Consider the following 26,223-nt stretch of genomic DNA (forward strand, 5'->3'; position numbering starts at 1 on the left):
TGTTTGAACAAAAAAACATTTGCGTGACCACTTTCTTCGCAAATACATGTCATAATGTGGAGACCTGGGGCTATTAATAGAAAGCGGCCGATATACGTACACATGAGTTATTAAGGCTAAATTTAGCTGTTATGGCTTTTAATTTGTTGTTGTAGTAGTAGTGCAGAAAGTACCGTACATGATTTAGTTTAAAGCCATCAAGGGTGCATCATCATGTACATGAACATTTTTGCAATGTGAAACAACAAAACACAACGAAGAAAATGATACAATGCCTGTTAACCATATCACACAAAGATAAAATTATGTATAATGTTCAAAAAACAATACAACTGATTGGCAACCAGTCCAGGGTGTAAACTTATTTTCACCTCAAGTGAGCTCCAGCGTACCTGTGGCCCTAGAAATTGAATAGACGGATGGAAAACGATTCCTGTGTTAAGTACCTTTTGTGCATGTTAGAAGTGAATAAGTTCTTCGGAATAAAAATGGTTTGTGCGCATGAAATTATTTCCTTATTTGTCAGGTTGCTTTGAATGCAGCTGAGATTGGTCAAAAACATTCAGGAGAGTCTAGGGACCTGTTGAGCTTAATAGCTGCAGTGGGTCACATGCCAACAGTCGGACAATTGCATTTCAGTGCTTATGATCATTCCCTCCTCAAAAATAAATATTTTCACCCACTACTTTGTAGGCCCCAATGCTGCAAAGAAATTAGTTGTGATCTTTAACTTTGCTTTTCTTCAGGCACAAAGGGGCCTCATTGAGTTTGTTCGTGTGTGTGCACATGTGTATGTGTCAAGCGATGGGAGAAGCTGCCAGGGAAAAATCACCAAGATCTCAACCAACTTTCTTCCACCTCAGTTTTTCCCCTCTGCTTGTCTGTGTCTATGTCTCACGTCTTCATATGGCTGACCTGCTTCTTCTCATGCTTTGAATATTCCTGGATGTGAGGATATGATGAAATTCCTCAGACCCCCAAATTTTCCAGATTGCTATCTCTAATTTAGGCCCAAAAGCACACTAAGTTTTAACTTTGAAAAACTCAGTTTAAACATTTGAAACAATGTTGTGTTTGGATAATGACAGCATGATCTGACACCTTCAATATTTTGAGAGTTGCACTTTGTGTTTACGTGTCAACATGAATGTAGACGGGTCCTTCATGGACTGCAACATTGAAACTCGGCTCTAAAATTTGTTTCACATTACTGCAGAGTATTTCAGACAAATAAATCAGTCATTTTACTTTTTTTTCCATTTTTTTTTTAGATTTAAATCAAGTCTACCTCCCCTTGTGTTTTTGTCTTTTTTTTTTTACTACCTCCTCCAGATTTCCGCCTCCTTCTTTCAGGGTGTAACTGACTAATTCTGCCAAGTGTTGGAAACCCAAGGGCTTTCCCTATCTCCCACAGCTGAATCAGAATTTTCTCCTGACATCCGCACAGCAGGATACTTTTTCATTGAGCGAACACATTTTAGACAGAGGGAAGCTGTTATTGCGGTGTGTGGAATGGCAACCTATTTCCGTTTACAGACTCTTCAACTTACTTCCACAATAAAAGCAATAATAAGCATTGCAATGAAATTCGAAAAAAAAATCCATGCATCCAGCAATCCTTTTTATTGTGTTTTTCCTGCGGCAAAATGTGTTCATTTCAGTTTTAAATAATTTATACATGAATTAAATTAATTAAAAAGTGGACAATTCACACTTATGAACTTTGACCTCCTTGTGTTGCTGTACGATAACGGCGACTTTCTTGGGTATTCGTGGATGAGACCCAAATGTGCTGAGATTTGCTCTGATTTTTCCATTCCATACTGTATTTGCCAACTGGAGATATCCTCTATTAAAGGCTAATGTATGGTTTGTGTTACTCTGCAGTATTTGTGGCATTTTCAGCCAGCTCTCCAAAGAGGAACAGTGGTTAAACAGTAGTGGTAGAATGTGCTTTTAATAACAAATAAAACAGCTTAGTCTCTGTCATTCAGTCGTTACTCAAAGAAGAGCAGCAGTGGACCTACCACAAAAAAAAAAAAAAAAAAAAAAAGGTTCACTCTGCATTTGCAAAATCCTAACTCAGGCGCAGATAAGGAACATAGAGCTTACTTGGGAAAATAGATTCACACCATGATCCTCCTGTCATTGCAAACAACCACACTGACATTTGTCATACTTGGAGGTGGTAGCTGCATGATCACAGATACAGTGTACACAGATGCATATCCCAGCCAAGCCACAGACCCTGTCTGAGTCCTGACCCGTTACGATCTGTGTGTCTCTGTGGCTTTTCAACTTGTGTTCGCTAAACCTCAGAATGTGAGCCACGTAAACCAACCCTCTAAACGGCTGTGTCAGGAGAAAGCCTATGAGATACGTCATGCGCGATTAACTTAAAAAACAGAGCTTCAAATATTTTGTGCGGCTTGAATCAACAGCGTTCTTGAGTGAACTCCAATTGTACTTTTCAAGCAATATTTCATACTCTATCCAAAGTGTGTTGCTCCCTTTTCACCATAGCTGGGGTGAATTATACTTTGTAGAAAATAAGTTACACCTTCCTCCAGAAGCAAATCTGACAAATTGATGATGTTTTCACAGAACAAACACTGGTAATTGAAAATCTGAACCTAAGCATCACTTTGACAATTTATGAGCGTCACATCCCAGACTAATGGGAAAATCAATTTATTTGGATAATTTAGGTGTCGTTTTTTTACAGACACATTCTTTGTTAGTGACTGTGGATATTATGACAGAGCAATTGAAACCAGACCAGATCCTCCGGTTCTCCAGCCAGGGCTGTGGTGCACACGCAGGCAAATGCGAGCCAGCACACTTGGGCAATGAATGGATTGATTTTACACATTAATCTTTATGCATCTGATCAGGACTAATCATGTTCCAGATAGTTTTAAAAATATGTAATACGTGCAATATGACGCCATTGCCGCTTTCATATGTAACCACTTAGATCCAGTTATTTGTTTGACACGCACACAATCCTGACACTAGTGTCAAATGTGTCTTACAAAAAAAGCAAGTTGATCGCTACCAAGAATCTAAAGGCTCTCATGTTCTGCCAATGGTGATAAATGATGCAAGGGGGAGACAGAGGGTAATCCAAAGGTCCTTCCTCTGCACTGAAGTGACATGGTGGCTGAACGCCCCAGCACATCATTTCCTCCTTTTCCTTTTCAAAGTAGCAAAGCACACAACCACTAAATTGTAAACAAGACCTCTAGATAAATCGTTGTTCCATTTGACCTTCATGCGCGTGTGACACGATTTTACGTGCGTCCCTCTCAAGGTTATCATAGTTCACGAAAACTAAAGAAATAACTAGAAAGAAAATTTAACAAGCATTTTAGTTAATAAAATAAAATAACCAATAAGTGACGGAATTACAGCACAAAAGCCCTTTCTTTTCATTTTTGAGATCTTTTTTAATCATGCACTCGACGAATATGCTGCATATCATGAAACTAAAACTAATACTAAATCTAATAAAAAACAATTTAAAATGCTGCTTTTTAAATACAATAACTGGGAAATTGCTCTAAAAACTAATTAAAACTATAAGGCGCACCTGTATACAACCTGCAACAACTCTTTTTTGGGGCAAAAAAAACTAAGAATTATAAACAAGCGGCGCCATACTATAATCCGCAGTTTTCTATGTTGAAAAGAATTTGTTGTTTAGTGCATGTACAGAACAATTTTTTACTGCAAATGCACATAAATGTACATAAACAGATTCTTAAAACAGTGCCTTTTAACACGGCAGCAACTTTGCTAATTAAAACAGAACAGATCTAAGAGAGAAAAATCGAGATTTATTTAGTGTATGAAAGAAAATTCCACAGAAAAGCCACACCTGTGTATTAGCCGTATGGTTCAAAATCTAGGAAAAAAGTAGCGGCATATAGTCCAGAAAATACGTAATTGAATTTAACCCCAACCCTAGCAAAATAAAAACTAATTAAAATTCCCAAACTATTATAACCTCTATATGGTAAGCAGCGCACTCAACATTGCTCTGCCCTTAACGTTTCTTCGTATTTCTGGGTAACCCCTTCACTGTCAGTTACCAGTCCTAACCTATATAGTATTGTTTCACCCAATAATAATAATAATAATAATAATAATAATGATGATGATAATAATAATAATAATAATAATAATTATTATTATTATTGTTGCTTTTGTTGTTGTTAAAATGTACTAATCCATGCCTCCCCCTTTGCCGTTAGCAGAAGACGAAGTTCCTTGCCTCTACTGTACATGACAAAATACAGTATGCATCAACATATCAACATTATGAGGCAAAAAGGGCTACTAAATTTGTTGAAAATAAATATTTGTTTTATTTGTGCATTTGGAGCTTCTCCCAAGTCTTCTACGTCTGACTTGTCATGTTTAAGTCTGCCAGGAAAACAGTATTCTAATGAGAAGGCATCAATAACAACAATAGTAAAATACCTACATCCTGTTTGTGGTCATTAATAATAAAAAAGCCATCACCATTTCTCTGCTACCTGTCAATATCACTTTGTCTGGAGGGCTGTGTTCTTGGCATTGCACTTAACAACAGCCTTTTTTCTTTTTTTGTTCAAGAGACATTTATCTGGTCTTGACCTTCATAAAAGGGGACATAGGTTGGGGGTCACTCGTCCGGTGAATACCTCATCTTGCTCACTCCACTACTTAAAGACACACAAGAAGTATGGAAAACATACAGTATTTAAGGAACTCTGCTTTAGTTAGTCCCATTAGAGACTTCCAACCTTGAATTAAATATACACCCTTCCCCCAAACTCTGTCTTTTCAGTCCTCCCCTCTGATCCTAAAGCCAGCCTTGCGGCACACTCCAATGTTATCGACTCAGCATGTTTTCAGCGTGGTGTGAACGCACTCTCAATCATCATTAAGGGTTTTGGAGAGTCCTGGGGTCTGGGAAACTTTCCAGAATGTGTAAAAGTTTCCATGAGGAAAGCCTCAGTTGCTTTCAGAATCATCCGTGGTCGACGGAGATCCTCTACAAGAATAGAATGCCCCTTTTTGTTCCCGAAGGGAAGGGGATTTGACAACATTTGGATTTTCAAGTTGAGAAAACAAGCCTGGTCGAGTTTCAGATGCAGAAACGGCGAATTGAAGTGGAAACAATCGCAAGTAAAACTACCCTGAAACGCAAAGCAATCAGAGCACATATGTTAACTGTCAGAAATTGACTGAGGCTGCTGATGCCTTTCTTTTGGTTTTGTTTTGTTTTGGAGAATAAGGGTCCTCTGTGTCCCGGAGAGGCAGCTGGTACAAATCTGACCCTCTGATTAGCACTACTGTGCTGCATTCAGCTGCATTTCATGATATCACCAATCACGACAGCAGCTAATAAGACCGGACACTCTGCAGTTGCCTCACAGGACCAATGCCTGGCCCAGTCAGCATGCTTCTATACCTATACATGCATGCACACATGCAAAAACACAAACACACATATACACATGCAGTATCTATGTAGCAAAATCATATCAAACTTAATTATTTCTCGTAAACTATACAATTCATGGTATATTGTGAGGGTCCTTAAAATTGCTGGGTTGCAAATAACCAAAATGTGTTAAAACGAAAATTTATTTTTAACCCAGCCGTTTTAAGTTTTTAAAAATGGGCAGGATGTGCCTATGATAAATTTTTTAGGTATGATCAGTGATAGATCCAAGCGGCAGTGTGGGTAGTGATTACAATGTGTGGGAGTGTTATATGATCAAAAAAAACTTTACATTTATAATAAGCTAAAGTAAAGGCAACTAAACAGGTTTAAATGTATTTGGGTGAATTTACTTTGGCCATTGATGTTGTTTGGATTTTGTTTTTTTGCACAATTTCGATTTTGACCAAAATCTATGAGAGAAAAAAATGCTGGAGCATTCTCCATCTGTGTTTTCCATCCTTTTTTACAGTGCTTCCAGGGTCTGTAGCTTCTTTGTATGTTTCTAATTTTTTTTAATTTTTTTTTTTTAATAATGCCATCACAGGCGGGAACAACAACTGAAAGTGAGCTGTACTTAATCTTACTACTCCAAAATATTCGAGTAAATGAGAATATGCAAGTGAACCAAATTTGATTAAGCCATAGCGCTGCAAAAAAGGATTATAATTGTAAACTATCAACATATGGTAACCCTTATATCTGGGGAAGGACATACTAAATTTTGTGCTGCTTTTTTTGAGAGCCAGTCTCTCCTTGTCCTTCACCTTCTCATATAATGAAATTAAATAATATCACTAGTAATGACGATGTCCTGTCTAGAATGAAGTCCACCGATATATTACGAGTCTGTGTGGTTTTCAATGTGATAAAATAATAAATGGAATACTAATGCAGGCGGCACGGTGGCCGACTGGTTAGCACGATGGCCTCACAGTGAGAGACAGCATCGGGCGTGGGTTCAATCCCGGCTCCGGCCATCCTGTGTGGAGTTTGCATGTTCTCCCTGTGCTTGCGTGGGTTTCCTCCGGGTACTCCGGTTTCCTCCCACATTCCAAAAACATGCATGGCAGGCCGATTGAACACTCTAAATTGCCCCTAGGTATGAGTGTGAGCGCGGATGGTTGTTCGTCTCTGTGTGCCCTGCAATTGGGTGGCAACCAGTTCAGGGTGTCGCCCGCCTACTGCCCAAAGATAGCTGGGATAGGCTCCAGCACCCCCCGCGACCCTAGTGAGGACAAGCGGTACAGATGATGGATGGATGGATGGATACTAATGCAGTATAAAAAGCCCCCACTCTCTGGCTCTCTCTCTCTCTCTGTACCATCACCAAAAAGCAGATAATAAAGCAATGTGTTTTATATCCAGTAAGACATAAATTGATATATTGATCCAACTTACGTCATTAAACAATATAACATTTCATCTACTAGGCATTTGTTTGCCCAAAAACAATCATCATATCCACGAGGTGCCTCCCTGTCTGTCTGCACTCACAAGTGCGCACTTACACGCGCACGTGCACACGTGTGAACGTGCATAGGCACACTCAAACAAACACGTGTCAGTTAACTTAGCAATCGCAGTACTAGAGACTTCGATATTAACACATATACATAACATAAGTATATTTCTGTTATTCCAATAAAAAGGAGAGTGTCAAGTCTACTGCGCACCTAACATTTCCACAGCTTTTCACGTGATCAGACAGTGAGTGGAGACGGAGACGGCAAAATGCCCTTGAAGACCGGTAGTCAAATACGGAAAGCGGAGAAGCTTAGGCACAATAAAGAAGCCAAGGGTCGACAATATGTCACCCAGTTCTTTCCTAGCCAAGGTGAGTTAGTGCTTCATGTGATGAACAGTTTTGGTGCAACAGCTTGTTGACTTTTCCTAATTTAGTACATGTTTTTAAATTCAGATTATCAATGTAGGCCATTTGCAAATATTAAAAAATATTATTATTGCGAATATTATTTTTTAAATGTATTATAGTTGTTATTAATATTTATTTTTAATTTATTTTATTATTTGCTTGCTGATTCTTGTTCTATTTATGATGTTCAAATTACAATAAATCATAAAAAGCAATTGGCAATTTTGTATGTGGTGCTATTTGCAGTGATCTTATTTGTTTCTTCACAGATTATAATTTAATTTCATTTCAATGGAAGAGGTTATTTAGTATTTAAGTTTTGAATTTTGTGGAAATTAATCTTGAGTATTTTATTTTCAATTATTTAAAGAAAGAGATGTTTTGGGATATAGGGTCTCAGGCTTGCGGCAAATAATTGAATCGACATGAATTTCAATAGATATAACAGTGCTTACCAAGTAACTGTCATTGTTTTCACAAATGTGAATAGTCAAAAATATCAATAAAATGCATAGATTTATGTAAAACGGTATACAAATTTTCCGTTGGCCAAATTGCTGGCTGTCGGGGGTGCCCAGTAAGATTTCTTTTCATGGAGCCCAAAAGCCCTGGCAGCACCCCTGTTCACGCTACACAATGGGTGGAGATCATGCACCGCTGCTGCTCGTCGCTCGGAGCGCTGAAGCAGAAGTGGGAGGGATGAAGTAGATCAGACCAGTTTTTAAGCAAATGGAGGTATACTGTATTTATAATGTTGTTGATGATTACGATTCAACTATATTTTTATGGTTTTTTTTTTCCAACGTTCTTGTCAATGCTGAAGGCCATTTTTAGGTAAGAGCAGCGTTACAGAAACCAGCAGTGGGGGGTTTTGCACAGCCATGCTCACAACAAGTACAGCGGGTAAACAAAATCTACTTTGTAGATTGTGTATTGCAGTCAAGGGGTTTAAAGCTCCGACTCCCGCCATCCTATCAGTGCTCCTTGTGGTACAGTAGCTCACTGTTGATAAGTTGAGTGATTTCTCAAGGGCTTTATAAAATCTAGTCCTGGCCAGAGAGACACATTTCCTTTGCCTGATGAGAGCTGGAGGCCTAAGCATTGGAGCGTGGGAGGCGCTGCACTCTTGGGGAAGATCAAGTGTGCGCCCATGGACTCCAAATCACCAGCCCCCAATTGCTGAGGAGCAACACAATGCTCCATCCCTTGCGTTAAATCACCGCTGCTGAAGTGAGGTCATCCCCTTGTCTTCCTCTCTAATGGAGAGCTCAGCTCACTAACGCACAGCGGTAATGCATGGAGAAGGGAAGCAGGAGGCACTGTGAGCTACCTTCAAATCATATTTATTTTAACTTAGGACTCATTTGAGGAGTTTGAGAGAGAACTGGGAGTGGCAGATGCCTTTGGAGTATGCAGTTACCACCGCATACTTACCAGGACTCCAGGAGCTCACCGCAGAATGCATGAGCAGATGACAGGTGATGCAAAACGGTAGTATACTGAGGTTTTTCATGGCGCTTCTGCACTGTCCTGGGTCAATCAATACACATTCCTGTGCGTCCCTAATGCAACTGTAATCACTGATAGAATACATTTGGCCACCGGGCGAAGACATTAAGTGACAATGGATAGAGTAGTTGGGAAGGGAAACTAGGTTACACGATTTTAAGCAGGTATTTCAATGGACTTCTGGCACATCTTAATTACTGGACATCTGTGTAAAAGGACACCAATACAAAATCAAAAATAAAGCTGCAGTTTCACTTAATTGGATTATTCAGAATGAAATGAGAGCTTCAGTCTGTCATGTTGGTAACAGTGAAAGCAAAATTCATTTTACATGGTCTTAGGTGTGTTGCATGGATGCAAATACGAAAAAAAAAAAAAAAAAAAAGAAAGCCTGGACACTACTTTGCTGGAAGTCAGTCTCCACTTTGCAACATTGGTCTGGCTCAATTTACATGAGCATAAATTAATCAATCAATCAACTACGGTGGTAATCGATTCATCATTTGGAGCCATTGTTTAGCTTCAAATTGTCCAACTCCTCTGATTTAAGCCCCTCAACAGAAAATATTCTCTAATTACAGTAATCCTTCATGAAAGCATACTAATTATCTTTTGTGTTGAAATTTGAAAACATCTGTTTTTACTTTGGAAAACAATGATCAATATGTTTCACAATTAACTGACATTTTCCAGAACAAAGAAGTAGGTAACTGGATCTGAGTCAATTTGTGGGAAAAAAAAGTCAGTTTACTCTATTTCAAGCAATAGGATGAATAAACTGTAATTGGGCTAAATCTGAAGCAGCCTCACAAGTGAACATCAAACTAGAAGCTCTTTAATCAGTATTCACGAAGTAACTCTCAGTTTCATAAAGGTTGGTGAGTACTGTCTCATGTATTATTGCGTGATTTCTGTTTATTTGCTTATGTTTGCAGTAACAATAGCAATAACAATGGGAGAAAAATAGTAAAAAAATGCAATAAATTTGAATGTAATTTTTTAAATCCATTTATTTTATGCAAAAATTGATAGAATATTAAATATTATATATATATATATATATATATATATATATAATTTTATATTATAAATATTAAATCGCGACAACCCTTGCTGAATTGCTGAGTGATCTTGGTGCACGGCAATTCAAATCCATCTAGAAAAATTTAGTTGTTTAATGTCCCCTACATTGCTTATTTGTAGAATAGAAATTACGTAAACAATCTGTCTGGACATTGTAACAGTGCAATTAAGGGCTAATGCATTCAATTTAGCCTACCTGGTAGAACAACTCCAATTTTGCAGCATTATTGTAAGAAATGGTATCCCAAAACAAGTGTGCAATAACTTAATATAGCTGATTACAACAACATCCTTCTTTGTCTGCATTGCTTGTTTATGACGACAAATGGGACTCATCAAAACTAGCAAGATATGCTGACAGCACAATTATAGTTCAGCAGCAATAGCTCCCCACTCCCCATGGCCCCCTCATGCCAACCTCTCGCCTGTGAGTTGCTGACACACACACATGCATGCATTAACGGACACACACACACACCCCCACCCACACACACACACACTGCAAGAAACACGCACACACTAACGTTAACAGGAAGGGTGACGAGACAAAAGTTCAATGGAGGTCATTGGATCCCCATCTGTATTATGATGCAGGCGGTTGTTACAATTTCAAACTGACAAAATCCACCGAATGTGCGATGAATACATATCATAACAACAAGTTGTGCCTCTGCTAACATAGATAACAGGTTGGCGACCCAAGAGACAAGCTGTGGGATGGACACAGGAGGCAATAAACTCGGCCATATGCTCCCTTGGGTGTGTCTGATCTCATTGCCAGGGTAGACCCATGACCCTTGAGTCTCCCTTGATGACGACAGCTGCATGGCCTGTACTCCGGGGGGAAAAGACGGGAAAAGAATGCCTCTGCTTCAGAGCTCCCGGCATCCCTCCCAAAAAAAAAAAACAGGCGGGGATTAGGAAACCCCTACCTATTGTTTTGCTTCCTTCATAATCATTAGTCGATATGTCAACAGTTTGGTTTGCTACGCGTGTGCCAGTGTTTTTGTTCTACTGGAACCTGGCTGACCCCAGAAACTCTGTGATGTTTTGACAGATTGTTTCAAAATCCCATCAAGGCAATGTTGTCTTACCAATGAAAGCAACTACTCGGACAATACAAACAGGACGACATGCTTATAAGAAAAGCAAATAAATTGTCTGGGGCTGAAATTTAATGGTTTAATTTGATTATGTTTATTTAGATTTCTGCTTAAATAAAACAGATGTGACGTGTAACAAAATTGCGGGGCTATATGGATTTACAACGCTTGATGGTTTACGATGAGCCATTTGAAATGGGATCACTGGTCTCAGTAAATAGTCTATATTATTCAAATAATAAAAAAGATAAATACTTTCAAATGCGGTCTGAGATTGTATTTTTACTATCATGGTAATGCAACTCACCATCATCTAGGTACATCTGGTCCAGTTCTTGAGGTTCCTGTTTGACGGTTATGGCAGGCGGACTTGATTCCTCATGAAGCAGGCTGGGTGAGTTCCCTCCAGCCTGGACTGAAGTGGCGGCTGCCTGAGCTTGGCTGGGGCTGTAGGCCTGGATAAATGGACTCTCTGCAGGCCCACTTGGAGTAGAAGCGTGGGAGGCTGGGGAGGATGAAGGGCTGCTATTGGCATAGACAGAGTGGAATCCATGGGTTCCGGGGCTGTTGAGGTGACTGGGACTTCCCTGAGTTTGGAGCATACCTATGGGAGAGCCATGGTCAGGAGATGCTGGATGGGTAAGGATTGGCCTACCATTCTCCTGGAAGGTCGCCACCATCTGACCTGAAGGTGCCGCATGGGTGGGACTATTTGGGAGGCACTTGCTAAATGCCACAGGGGAGAGGTCATGCAGGGTTGGGCTGGAATTGGGGGACAATGATGGTATGGCAGCATTGAGAGAAGGACAGGGAGGGTAGCCACTAGCCAGACAAGCATCATGATCAGCAACAGGCATGATGGGATTAAGTCTGGGATGACTGAAGTAGGGCTTTGAATGCATTGGCAGCACTGAAGTCCCCAAAGAATCATATTCATCACTGGGTTCTGTCTTTATCATCGGCACTGAAGGGTGAAAAGTAGAAAGAAAGACGGACATATTAAAAAAAATATGCAGAGGCATCCACGTGGCACAATGCTTGCATGAGGGAGAGCGAGTAAATCAATGAACATGCACACTCGTGGCGGCTATGCCGCTGATAATCTAAACAAACAACCAGTGTCTATGGCTCAGTGTTTTACTGAGAAACCCTCGGTACGCCGTCATGAAAAAAAAAAAAGCGAAAGAATAGGGGGGAAAGAAAAATGGATGAGTCATCAGAGTGGAAAACCACAGCTGGTTCTAATAATGAATAAGACCTATTTTCTTTGGATTCTCCTCCAGCTCTGATATCCAATAAAACTCTACTTTAAGGCAGAAGGTTACTGCCGCTGCTGCTGCTGCATGAGGAAGAACCGCAAGTTCCTTGGTTTTCTCTGTTCTCTAGAATCAATTGTTTCTCTTAGGACCAAATGATAGGACAACATAAGAGATGATTGCATTTTGATTGCATTTCGTAAGTGGCCAAAGAGTTGTGCCTGTGGTTTCAGGAGCTTCAGGCCTTGCCGAATGCAAGAGAGTGCAGTGACCCCACTTGATCATCCTGTCTCTGGAACTTCCATTCCAGCACAGGCAGTCTGCAACATTTCCTGATGCTTCCTGACTGACAGGTATCATATGCTTCTCTTCGATTGGGACACAGGATACATTTTCTTTTTGAGGCTGTCTAGGGCCTCCTCAGTCTCTATCAGTTACAAACAGAGCTTCAGGGTAAAGATTTGGGTTCAGAGAACAAGAGAAAGAGAAAGAGAGGAGGAAAGACCGACTGACAGTTTCCTCATTAGAATTAAAAACAAATTGGGGTGAGTCGTTACATACATTCAAAAAAATAATAGGGTAGAATGAGGACAGGTATACTTTTTTATTCTATACAGTTTAAAAAATGGTATTAGGTAGTCAGTGCCAATGATAATATTATGTTAAAACTCCAGTGACATTTAATTGAAGTGAAAATTATTTCAATGCAAATACAAGTTACACCAACATTGTTTTTCTTGTACACAAATATGAATTGAGTGGCTGGGAAATAAACAGCATTTTCAAGAGTCAAATGAATCATAACCTTTTTTTCAATGTGTTGATATTTTTGCAGGACAATTTAAAAGAGAGTAATCACGCCTGTTTGTCTCTGGGGTCCTGTGGCGCAGTGATAACAAAGCAGGGAGACCATTTACGTCACTCCTGTCTGCTTTGGGAGCCCAGGGAACAGGTTGTCTGAAGAGCATCGTAAGGCAAGTCCCATGAGTCAAGGACCTCCTCTCTCATTTCTCGGGAATAACAGAAACCTGACATGGGCCACTCTACTGTCACACTCTCATTTTCCTTTTTCTTCGGCCTCTGTTTGTTCACATTTCACTGCATACCAACGATCTAAGGAATCAATCAGTAGAAAGGTAACGGTAATCTAGTATTGCTTCAGTGACAGGTATGTGTCACGATTGATGTTTTGTTATATGGAATAATAAGGTAAAGGTATGGATTTGAAGGGCAGCACTGAGAGTTGTGCAACACTTAAATGAAGGGTCAGTTCCAACTCTGTCTTGTGGATGTCCAATGCAACGTGTCACATCTGATATAAGACCAACATAACACATAATCCATGTATAGATGTCCTTTTCACTTCATATGAAAGTGCAGAAAACAGACTCCCCAGAAAAACTCAACTTCATCTGTCTTTTATTCCCACCCCTAACCTGCGGGTTATGGCCCAAAGACAGCTGATGCATTGCACATGTTTTTTTTTTCTCTCTATTTCTAGTAGTATCTATGGGACTGATTTACTAAGATCATAAATAGCGGGTGGTAAACTGTGTGTTCGCTCTAAAATATTGCACACAATGGTGGGTGTGTTCGGTATGATTTACTATGATTGCAATCTTTTATGCACAATGTTTCAATGTAACCCGAGGGGTCAGTGAGTCATATTCAAGGATTCAGAGATATTCAAAACTCCGCATGTCTGTTCTGTTCACGTCAGTCGTATGAGTTGCAAAGTGACAAAAAAACAAACTATTTCATTTATTTCTAATTGTAAAGGTTTCAGTGGATGCACATGAAATGAAACTTGAGGGGTTCGGTACCTCAAACAAGAACTAGGACTCCAACAATACACAAAATTCATGGTTCTGTTCAATTTGATATTTATTAAATATATAGTATCCATTTTTATTAATTAATAATTTATATAATTATATTTTATATAATTATTATTATAATTATAATTTATATAATTAATAATTAATATTATATTGATTTATTCTTTAGCTTTCGACTCAACATGAGGCTGTTGCTGTTCTGCTTTTATTCTGGTATCTATTGTAAATGTGATTATTGTGTTTTAATTTGTGCTCTAATTACCTGATAATTCATATGACGGCATATGGAAAGCGCTTTGTTACTGCTCCTGCTGTTGTGAAATGCCCTGTATAAATAAAATTGTATTGCATTGTATTGTACTGATACATTAGTGTCAAGGTTTGATTTTTTTTTAATATATATACTTTTTGAAATACTTGCATTTTCTCATGCATTTTTTAAAAAAAATCATTAAATTTTTCACTTAGGTAGTTCTATGTTTCCTATCATAAAAGACACAATGACCATTACACATCATTTCCTCTTTGCATTGATTGTTTTGGATAGTACTAACAGCTGGTTCTCCTACAAATTGCGCATCCGATTTTTAGAAAGTAGAATAAACACACAGAGGTTCAGAAATGGGAACAAACAAGGTAAAAAAAGTTGAAAAAAAAACATAACAGAGCTGTCAACCTATAGATGTCCACTTCAAGAAAAAAATTATCTGACGCATACCGTTGAATGAACTCACCACAATTGTGCGCAATCTACCCTCAGACTGACAGCGCCACGTTCTATTGTGCATGCGCGAGTTGCTTTAACCACATGAATTATATACAAATGCATGCAAATTAATCAATGATTAAAACACCTTTAAAAAGATGAACCTATTTCTCTTCAAGAAAATAAATCACTGAGCCTTTTCGACACGATTTTTGTGTCATCAGGGCTACACAACGAGTGGTCGGAGAAGTGGCATTTTTAACCAGAATGCTTTGCTGCAGTTATAATCAACACTTGTGACTTTTTATTGATATTGGGTGTTGTTTCTAAATGTGTATTAAATTATTGCAACTTCTGCTGTCACTAATTATCAAAGTAGTGCAGTCAATGCTATATAGAGCGCCGGTCACTGATGTCACGCATCCCATAATTTACTGCGCCACACGTGAACAACGCCACTTTGGCAGTATAGAAAATGGATTGCAACTTTGAGTAGACGCTAATGCCACACTTGTACAATGGGAGACAGCTGTTGCACCAAAATGCCACAACAAGACATACTAAGAGTGTCTAACAGTGTAAGACCCATGTAAACATGGCTGCGTAAAACAAATGCCTGCACGGATAGTCACATGATGTCCCGGGGTTTATTGGAACGTGAACGCTGTATGATTCAATTCTGTTACATGTACTGCTGCACCACTGTTGTTAACAACAGGAATAAAAGTGGTGGAGACCACTGTATTTAAAAGAGGCTTTCGTGGTTTAGCTAGCTCTGATTGTTTTCACCATTGACCTAGAACATTTGGGAGAGCATTGGAAGCGCAAAATACAGTAAATAGCAGCGGAATTGGGAATGTTGGTGGAAGACAAATGTTACTGAGCTACAGAATGTAAATCCATTGTTCTGATATTTTTTTACATGTTCTGTGTCCATGCTAATTGGCTGTACAGAAGGTATGTGCCTATCCTGCTTCACATTGTGTTTAAATCTCGGCACAGCAACCCCGTAAAATTGTGAGAAAACTAAGAGAGGCCAGTACCAATGCAAAACAGTGCATTGATCCAGATGCACAAAATGTAGAGGTGAAATGAATTTCGTCATTGATTAATTTGAAGAGATCATTCGTCTGGCTGGCTCCAAGTCAGCCCTTGCAGAAGACTCAGGAGAAGCTACAAAATTGCACTGGTGAAATGACGATATGTTGCGATAAAGTTTGTTGGCATTTCAAAAATGGTGACAGCAGTGGAAAAGTTATCCCCAATGCTTCTCATTTTGCCAGAAATATAGTGGCACTGCTTGGCTGATCTCAAGTAATTGCTTCACAGTATTCCTCCCACAACGTGAAAAATCATCTGTAAACATTGATATGATCCTGGTTGCGCCCAGTTGGTAGATTACCTTCCACATTTGGTTTTGTATGTCGGCTCCACTAAACAGTTCAGTACTGACCAAGACTCACACAAGAATGAGACGCATGAGTGTAAAAACGTTGAAATTGTCATAAGCAGTAATTGTTACTGACATTTAACACGGTAAATGTGCTTGTACCTCAGGTCACAGAGCGAGTGGGCAAAAACACGAAAGTGACACGCGCAGCTGTGTGAAGAAGCAATGGAGAGCCGTAATAAGCATCTTAAGTTGCGTTTAATTTGTGTCTGACAAAAGTTTCGGTACCCGCTGTAATTATTGCTGCGTTCTGTGTTATTTGGGGGTAAAACGCAATCTCCCAGTGTTTGTAGTATAGATAATATCCCATTTAATAACATGGAAACGCTCGGCTCTTTTTCCAAAGTGGCTAATGTATGAACAAATCTGTTTTTATGACTAAATTTTACTATTGTGGCTTTTAAACAGGTATGTTTTATAGTCCGGAAACTACAATAAGTGGATGTGAATTGGAAATTAGCCAGCTAAGAGCTTTAAATAATTTAAGTATGAATTATGAAACCTCTGTCTTCTTTCCCACGGCGTCAAAATTCATGGCCTTTTTTTTTTTTTTTTACAGATGAAATGGATGGACGGCGGACTGAAAATGATTGGACGTGAGCGTTTCAAAAGGACGAAGATGGATGTGGACGGAATACATTTATTTTTATGAGTAAGGACGCCGGTGTGATAATGGAAGGGTACCCAACTCTTCATAATAATAATATTTCAAAAAAGGTTATAATAATAATAATAATAATAATACATTCTACTAAACTAATCCTGCTGGGTGATTTTCATATTCATATGGACAAATTTATCTCTCACCAAAGACTTAATTTCCTGTTGACAACTTGTCACTTCTCCCACACACTCCAAAGGACAAATCCTGGACTTAACCAGGTCCTCTGGTATCAGACTTCCTTCAAATCCATTCCCTCTTCTGTCACTTCAGGAGAGCCCCAGAAATCTGTCCTAGGGCCTCTCTTCTTTATCATATACCTCCTCCCACTCTGCAAAAATGTTCAGATATTTAACATTCACTTACATTGCTATGCTGATGACACTGTACTCTACCTCACCACCAAACCCTCATCCTCTTTACCACTCATCCTTACAGATTGCATCTCATAAATAAAAACCAGGTTCACTCATATATATATATATATATATATATATATATATATATATATATATATATATATATATAAAACATATAGTTGAACCGGTCGGAACAATGTGGAGAATACATAGAAGGATGTGTGATGCTCACATTTGCATAAGCAATCAAGAATGTCAAGACAGCATGACCAGAATGGAAAATAAATATAGTTTCACTCGCATCTGTGCCGCAGAGGTGTTTGCTTCATCCTTCCGCTCTTTCAAACAAATCTATTTTAAGGGTGGGTTTTGTCTTTTTATAGATGAACAGACACCAGAGTGTGAAAGAAATGTTCACCGGCTTCATCTTCAAGTGGGTTAGTGGGCCGGAAGAGAGCCTTTCACAAAGCAAAGCAAGAACGTGTTGACAACAGTGTATGCGTGTGAAAGTCTGTGGGTGTCCTCTCATGCTCAGCCTCGAACGTGGCCATAGCGTTAGTCGTTTCCCTAATAGCTGACGCACCAAAACTCTGTATAGCAAAAAGCTTAGACAGGATTTCCTCATTCTTTGTTGCTGTATTGAAAAGTTGATTGTATTTGAGATAACCCGACAAATGTGTGTGTGCTAACATTTAAGCTTAATGCAGGTTTTAATTGTGCGTGCTTTTCCATTATGATTTCTTTAAATGTAACCTAAAAAGGGCATGAAGATGTTTTTTGTATATTTGATATTTGATCCCATTATGTAATAAGTTATTTTAAAAGACTAGCACATTTCAAACTACAGTACCACCAAATTGCTTGTTGTTCCCAGACTCCTTGGCTTTAACACTAGAGAGGTAATTATGCTCTATTGGCTCTGCCTGTGTGGTCTACTCTGCACTTGTGGTTGACTTGGCAGCAAAAGCAAGCTCTTTTAATTAGTCTTGTATTTATGCTCAGGAAAATGATTGGGGATGCATAATGGGGACCGATTAGACTTGCTTCTTTGAGGCAGTACAGTATATAAAATTAATATACTAAATATGGCCACAGTTTGTCTGCCTTGAACTGGCCAAATTACCCAATATGCTCTTATAAATCAAAGTAATCAGGGATCTCCAAATAGGGCTCTCCTCTGTATTTCTCTCAGAGCCTTGTCCAAAATGTGTCTTATCTCCTGTGGGCATAAATACATCTGCTGATAAGTCGAGACAACACATCTTATTAACAGCTGTATACTAATAACATAGTGCATGATACCCTAGCAACACTGGGTCCATTAGATGCTGATCAATGAAAACATATTGCTCTCTAAGACTGAGCTGCAAGAACAAAAGTGCAGTTTGGAAATACAAAACTTACTGGGAAAACCCCGCCAAAGCAAATTTACCACAGATTTTCATGACATTAATTAAAAGGAAAACTCCATCCATTCTGTTATCCTTTTCAGGGTCATGCTGTGAGCTCGAGGATATCCCAGCTGACTTTGAGTGAGAGACGGGATGCTCCCTGTCAATCACAGGGCCTGAAAAACCAAAAGCCTTCAAAACCAGAGCCTCTAGACTACAAGGCAGATAGCCACATGTTACCCTGTTAAAAGGCAAATGAAAATATTTTTGAATAAATGTCCCATGCCACCCAATTTCGAGACTTTAATGAATCTAACATGTATTTGGAATGTTGGAGGAAGCCGGAGTACTTGGAGAAAACGCATGCAAGCAGGAGGAATTTGTAACAGTATGACAAAATAGATTAGTCAAAATAAGTAGTCTGTCATTTGGGCAACAAATCATACCCGCCAAAAAGGTCTGTCACCGTTTTCAACACATAAACACATTTTTTCTTTCTTAACCTATTAATGGGTTTGCAAATTAATTTGGGATGGAAATGCCCACGATGGCATTTCTCAAGCTATTTTTGATATTAAAAAAAAAAATCTACTTTTTTCTGATTGGTTATTGCCGTAGGTCAGCCTCTTGTGGCTACAGTGTCATTTCATTATGTTGGATGCGTTCAAATTCGGCGGGCCGTCGGCTGAATTGTGACCGGTCGCCAAACAAGCACTATAAGGCGGACTGACCAGCAAGAAACCACAGTCCTCACGGTTAAGGTTTTCAGTAGTACACTGATGTATTTTTCCCTTTTTTTTTTCAACATACATCCACCTTCATAGTGATGCTACTTGTCAGCGCAGCTGTCCAGAGAACAACCTGGGACAAGCTGACAAGTGTGTGTGTTGCTTAAATGCGCGTATGTGAAAGCTTACTTTGTTGAAGCCATCCTCCACTCAATGAGCCGAAAACAGCACAATTTTGATGTAATGGGACTTTAAAAAAGTGGAAAACTATCATTTTCGTGATATAAGGGCAACAAAACTTCTTAACCATGCAAGCTGATTTTTCACCCATGTGTATTGGTCACATCTATAACGCCCAAGCAGCTTTTAACACTCTCACCAATCCATTCTTTAAATTCCAATGTGAGGGCCATCTCTGAGCACCGAGAAAAGCAACCTTGAGTTTTCAGGTTGCTACACGAATGACAGAGTAAAGCATTGCATGTGTGAGTGCATATGTGCACACATACACACCCCTTCGCATTGATGGGTGTGTTGGTGAACCGGGCAGGTATTGTATGATGTGGGGGTGCGAGAATGAGGTTGTCGGGGAATTGACTTGTCTACATCAACACTGCTCCAAGGCTCTGTCACTCAGCAGGTACACCTCATTGCTGCGGAACGTGGTCCCACGATAGAATAAACACACCCCACACACTCACAGGCTACCATGTTCTGCCCAGCAATAATATATAAAATCCATACAAGTTGTGTTGACATAAAAAAACACTCAAGCACAATCATTTTTATAAAATATCAACGATGATTACCACTGGGAGGAAGATAGGTAAAGTTCTGGTACTGGCTCCTCTTCCTCTTTCCATTGCACACGTAGAAGTTTACCTGCAGGGGGTTGGATATTCTCTGGTTTCGGTATGGTGGAATCTCAACAAAAAGTGCATTCTGAAACAGAAACAACATTTTTACTCCTTTGAGACAGATGTATAAATGGTTTAAATGAGCCCATCTGGACTTTGAAGCAGTAGAGCCCATGAGGTTGGTCCAGTGCCCATGTTTGTGTTTGAGGAAACCCCAGGGCTTTAGCTTTATCCCTGTACAGCACGAGCAAAGAGAAGTAGCTGGCTTATTTGTTGTTGGCGTTTTTTTTTTTTTTTGCACAGCAGTAACCCCACCCGACTCTGCAAGTCTGGACGAATGTCAGTATTTTTCTACTTTCATTTTGACACAGGAACAGGAAAAAAATGTGTTCAAGTATTTGTGTCTAATTGAGTCTAATTTCTTGGCTGCCACTCTGGTTGAGATCTAAACAGGACCGAACAGTCCACTGTGACAGAGGGCAGGTTTACATTGGCCATAGCTGTGAACAAAAATGGTGGGTGGGACACGGGGTCTGCTGTCCAGATGATTACAAGAAAAATATGCAGGTGGTTGACTGAGGGTTAAAGTGTGTGTGTGTGTGTATTTGTTAGGTTTTCCCTCACCTTCCCTCACAGTGCAAGTTAGCACACTTCCAACGCCAATAAAAGTAAATGCAGGTCGACAGTCTGGAGTGCATTAAGGCAGTCTGGTGACATAAGAAAAGAATTCCAGTGCGCTCCTGCTTTCTCTTCCTACTCTGGTATTTGCATTTCATCAGCCCCATGTCTGTAAACTTACTGCTCCTCATATTTTTAGCAGGTGGGACTTCAGCCATATACTATATCAGGTCAAACGCCAGAGGGCCAGTTCGTTAATATCTCATCATGCAACCAATTTATCTGAAAAACACCCTTCATTAACATCGTCCGTGCTTTTTCTCCGACCATGCACAATTTGACAAGTTTGACACACTTGATGATGATTGGCGAGAGCATCTGAAAACACACCGTAGTTCACTCTCAAGACTTAGCAGTGTTATGTTAATTGACTCAATTAGCCTTTCCCTTCTTTTGATGATTCTCTTTTACACCATTATTTGAGTGGGCAATGTGGGAATATGAGACTGAGGATCTTGAAAACATGCCAGTTTACTTTCACAGAAAAAAAAAATCTCATGAAAAGCTCCACAGCTCAGCGCAGATGCAGTTGAGCTCGAACTTTTCACAAAGGAAGCTTTCATTGCGAACTAAACATCTGGCGTTCGTGTGCTTGTTTACATTATCAATGTGAATGTTTGTGAATCATTGATGCGCAAGCAATATGGTTGCTTGTGTTTACCATGTGTTAGAGCAGAGATTGAAAATTCCATTCAGGATTGCGTGGGCTAATCATCAGCGTCTATGTAGCAATGCCTTAGCAAAGGTTACATCATAAAGGGGGACAGATGAGAAAGAGACAGATAAGTAGCAAGTGTCCATGGAGGATATGGAGAGCATGAGCAGTGAAATGATGAGGGCACTTACAGATTTGACAGACTCCTTGTCAACTTTGGCTTCCGTCTCCCACAGATGATGACCATCTATACAATAACAACAACAACAACAAAACATGAGGTTATCATAAACCCATTGTGAACAATGAACATAGAGTTATTTGCAATGAGATAAAATTAAATACAATAGCTTTGTAAAAACCCGTGTGATGTGTGTTTCTTTTATGACTCAATATAATTAAAGGTAAGTAATTCATAATTTTATTCATTGGAGGACTTTTAATGAAAGGTTAGGGGAAAGGACATTCAATTTGACTTTTTAAAAGGCAAACTCCGTTAGGTCTTCTGTAGTGATTATTGTCAAGAATTATTCATAAATCAATTTTCCATCCATCTGTCTGTCAGTCTGTCCTTTTTCGATACCACTTAACCTTCCTAGGGCCGCAGGTGGCTATGCGTCTTAGTTCATTTTTTATATATAGGTATAGTTTTCACTAAACATCTCAATTACTATTTTCTCGATCTTGAGTGTGCTCTGGTAAGAAACTGTTTTTTTTTCTGATTTGCAATAAAGGGCACTTTAGCTCCAACATACAGTATGTTGGGTGTCTACAGAAGCTCTGCACACATTAAGAAGGCTTTCAGTAGTAATTTCGTGTCACAACTTAAACAACAATTGTTCAAGGCACCGTATATGCAAGTAGCACTGACCCCAGTGCCATTTTTTCATCTATTTTTTACATGCACCATGACTCATTAGTGCAGACAGAATTCCAAGGCTTTCAGACCAACCCTTATGCCACATCATGCAAGGCAACAGGATGAGCAATGTGGCACCGCACCGCTATTATACTTTATTAGACTATGCAGTAGGTGTGACTTCCAGGCTTAAACGATAGTAGTTCCTGCTGCTGCTTGAGATTTGTCCCAATTGGGGCATTTGAGAACATGTAGAAAATGTGGGGAAAAAATAGAATTAAATGTGTTTTTACTATCAAGAAGTGAAATAATGAGAGATCGTGATTAGCTTAAATATAGCAAATAAAGCTCTGGGGGTTCTTCTGAGCCATCAAAATTAGTAAAAGTAAGACAAAGAAAATGGAGACCTTCTTTAGGTTACATCAGGGGGTACCAAAAGAGTATCTGACCTGCCTCAGCTATGGTAGACACTCCATGAGGGAAATCTTAGACGTCAACTCCAACTTCCTTTAGTAGACTTACAAGAATGTTTCTCTTTGTACCTGCTTCTTAATATTTTATCACACATTTTATGAGTCACAATAATTTTTTTGATAATTACTTATAGACTGACCTTGGCTGGGACCAGAAATGGCATTGCTTTGCAACTCAAGAGTGCTGTTTGACTGACAACCACAGAAATTTCCATTCACTTCTTTTCCCCTGCCACATCTGCAAAATACTTCTTTTACTGACAAAGCCTCCTCCTTCATGCTGCCTTCACCCACGCATGAAGCAGCCACAACATCATCAGCTTTTGCTCCGCCTTTTACATATGTGTAAATATGTGAGACAAGACGCATACTGTAGGAATAACCCTTGTTAGAGTCATGTCTAGGAGGTTTTGGGCTACAATCCAGTCGTGATTAAGCTGGGAAATGAATAAACACATCCTTCAATGTAAACTTGTAAACTTGCCAATGACTAGCTTCAAGGGGTATAAGAGCTGGATGAAAACAACAAAGACAGACAGTCATCATAGAATTAAACCACATGTTGGGATTGGCTTCTTTGTGACAGCACTTTCTCAGTCTTTTTCAACAAACTTTTAATATTTTCATTTTATTTCATGTTCCCAAATAGACAAGTGATAATAGCATGAACTGAACCATTACCTAAATCTCAAAAAAAGTTTAGCATAGGAGGAACGGTTTCAAACATTAGTGGTTTATGTAAACTTTTTCTTGTTTTTTTTTTTTGTTGTTTTTTTTAAAACTTGCATTTTTCTTTCTGAATGCACTTGCCAACTTATTTACCGGAATGTTCCGTCTAAGCTAACTAACTAATCACACTTGGTGTTGTCATTAGAAAAGCTTGTAAGTGGAAGTAATGAATTTGTCACGAGCCAAAGAAAAACAAAACAAGATGAAGATGAAGGAGAGTGGGCAGAAGCAATCTGTGAACTCTGACTGCAAATGTGAAAAACAATGCTAAGAACATTGAGCCATGATTTATAAAGGCCCCCGGAGGGAGAATTGCTGAGTTTAGTAAATCTACTCAAAACTCCACTTCAACTTTGGGAGAGCATTGGACCTGACCGGACTTGATCAAAATTATCTAGCTGGCTAGCTAGCTAGTTAGCTAGATGGATAGATCGATTTTTAGATAGATTGGGTAGATAGATGTTTCACCTTAAAAAAATATTTTCCTGCCTCAGACCTGACAAGTTACATCTTTTCGTTGGTACTCACTGAAATGTGCATTTATGCTTAATGGTTTTGACTCATCACAGCAATATAACTGCCATTTACTTATTTTCTAAAAAGCACCTGCTGTCTCCCATTCAGACTGGCAAGTCCCAAATCATGACTTGACAGAAGAAACGTGACAGCGTTTGAGTCATGAACAAATGCTTATGTTTCTTTTCATGTGTATCCCGAAGCAAGGGTGGTGGCTGACCTTATTCTGACACAGTGCCAAATCTGAGTGCCAACAGTATTCAAGGCAACCTTGTCTGAATACAAATGGCAGTCTAGACACTGCTAAAAGTACAATACGTGGAGCAATCTGTCTGATGTTTAGACTTGCCCCAGGTAGCCAGACTCAACAATGTTGAGTATGAATTAAATCTAACAGTACCAGTCACTGTCTGTTATATTAAAAGGTGTGAGACACAATGTATTTCAGTTTTGGATATGACAAAAACCATTTGACAGGTTTTGTTGTGGACTTTGGTCTATTGCAGAAAATACTGCAACAGAATTCAGCCTGTGCCAAACGTGGATAGCAGCAGACTGTTGTCTGCGGCGGCCGAGCCTGAATGAGGCTGCTGACCTCCGGGCAATGCTCCAGTCCAAGCAGATGTAAAAACTATCCAGTTCACAAGGGAATTCCCTTACACTAACCCCGCCCCCACTCCGAGTCAGGGTGTAGGATTACCCCACCTCTCTATTTCGCCCGTTTGTCTGTCTTTCTATCTGTTTTCCCTGCTGCTAACAATCATTCCATCCAGGAAAAGCAGGACAAGCCAGAACACACACTGCATGAAGTGTGCCAGGTATTCCTTCATACGTCAGCATTTAACAATATCACAATATTTAACTTCTCATATGCATGTTGGAATTGTATTGCTTTGTATTGTTATTCTAAATATAATTTACAGACAATGTTATAGCAATAAAGTAAAATCATCCATCAATCTATTTTCTATACTGCCTCTCCTGTGTAGGATCATAACAGGGGCTGAAACGTATCCCTGCTGATTTCATTCAGTTCAATTGAATTTTAGTTTTCATTTCTACTGCACAGTGTCAAATTACAACAGAAGTTGTCTCAGGCCACACATGGAGCAGGTCTAGGACCACACTCTTCACTAATTAAAAGACCAACTGAACCCCACATGAGCAACCTCTAGGCCAGGGGGGAGCAAACTACGGCCCGAGGGCCACATGCGGCCCGTTAAACGTTTAAATCTGGCCCGCCGAACTTGAAAAAAATTTAATGAATAAACCTTGTTAAAGTTTTATTTTCTAAATACTGTTTTTTTTCCAAGACAGATATATTGTTGTAATACTTTTGTTAACTTCCATTTAAAATTAAATGTATTTTTTTTCTCCGATAAGGTGAGGTTACCAAAACACTCCACCCATTAAAAAGTTTGCCCACCCCTGTTATAGGGTATCAGCTGTTACTATGGAGTTAGCTAAACTGCAGATTTGTATTTTTAATAAAACAGTTCATATTGTGAATCGCCACTCATAAAGAATCAATAAAGAAATAACAAAAGCACAAATTAAAGCATGTAGAAACTCATTCAATAATTCACAAAATAACAACAGGCACCCAACAGATCGTCTCCTCACTGTCATGTTGGAGTGCAGCAATCTAGTGCAAGATTTCCAAGGAAGCCCGGTCATTTTGTGCCTCTTTTCTCACTCGAGCTTCCCTTCAATTTTTCTTTCTTTTCCATTTTCTAAGCAACGTATTCCTTTGGAGATTATTCAGCGTGAGCCCAAAAGTCGGCACAAAACAACAAGGCGTAATGTGGCCTTTGCAGCACTTATCCTGTTGGTCTAGAAATTGTTGAGTAAACTGAATTCTTATTATTTTTTTTAGACACATTAAGGTCTCCCTTAATGCAGTAAGATCACCTATGTAGTGTGCTAAGTGGATATTGAATCTGTGTCCCAGTGTGACAGAAAGAGAGCAAGGCAGTCAGTGAAAGTGTAAATTGATTTCAAA

The 26,223-nt window shown here is 39.3% G+C and overlaps 1 protein-coding gene across 1 annotated transcript in view; it reads right to left on the bottom strand.

The window, feature by feature from the left end:
* Positions 1–26,223, bottom strand: part of LOC148329577 (nuclear factor of activated T-cells, cytoplasmic 1-like) — a 59,682-nt gene that overhangs the window by 10,974 nt on the left and 22,485 nt on the right. Inside the window, exons 8-10 of the mRNA XM_088306940.1 lie at positions 21,836–21,891; positions 20,264–20,396; positions 11,373–12,029 (exon numbers count right to left, since the gene is read on the bottom strand). Coding sequence (XP_088163066.1) covers positions 11,373–12,029; positions 20,264–20,396; positions 21,836–21,891 — 846 coding nt within the window. The remainder of the gene's footprint in view (positions 1–11,372; positions 12,030–20,263; positions 20,397–21,835; positions 21,892–26,223) is intronic.

The sequence above is a fragment of the Idiotropiscis lumnitzeri genome, chromosome 10, assembly GCF_059441095.1.
Source record: "Idiotropiscis lumnitzeri isolate Australia: NSW breed Sydney's pygmy pipehorse chromosome 10, RoL_Ilum_1.0, whole genome shotgun sequence".
NCBI classification, from domain to species: Eukaryota; Metazoa; Chordata; class Actinopteri; order Syngnathiformes; family Syngnathidae; genus Idiotropiscis; species Idiotropiscis lumnitzeri.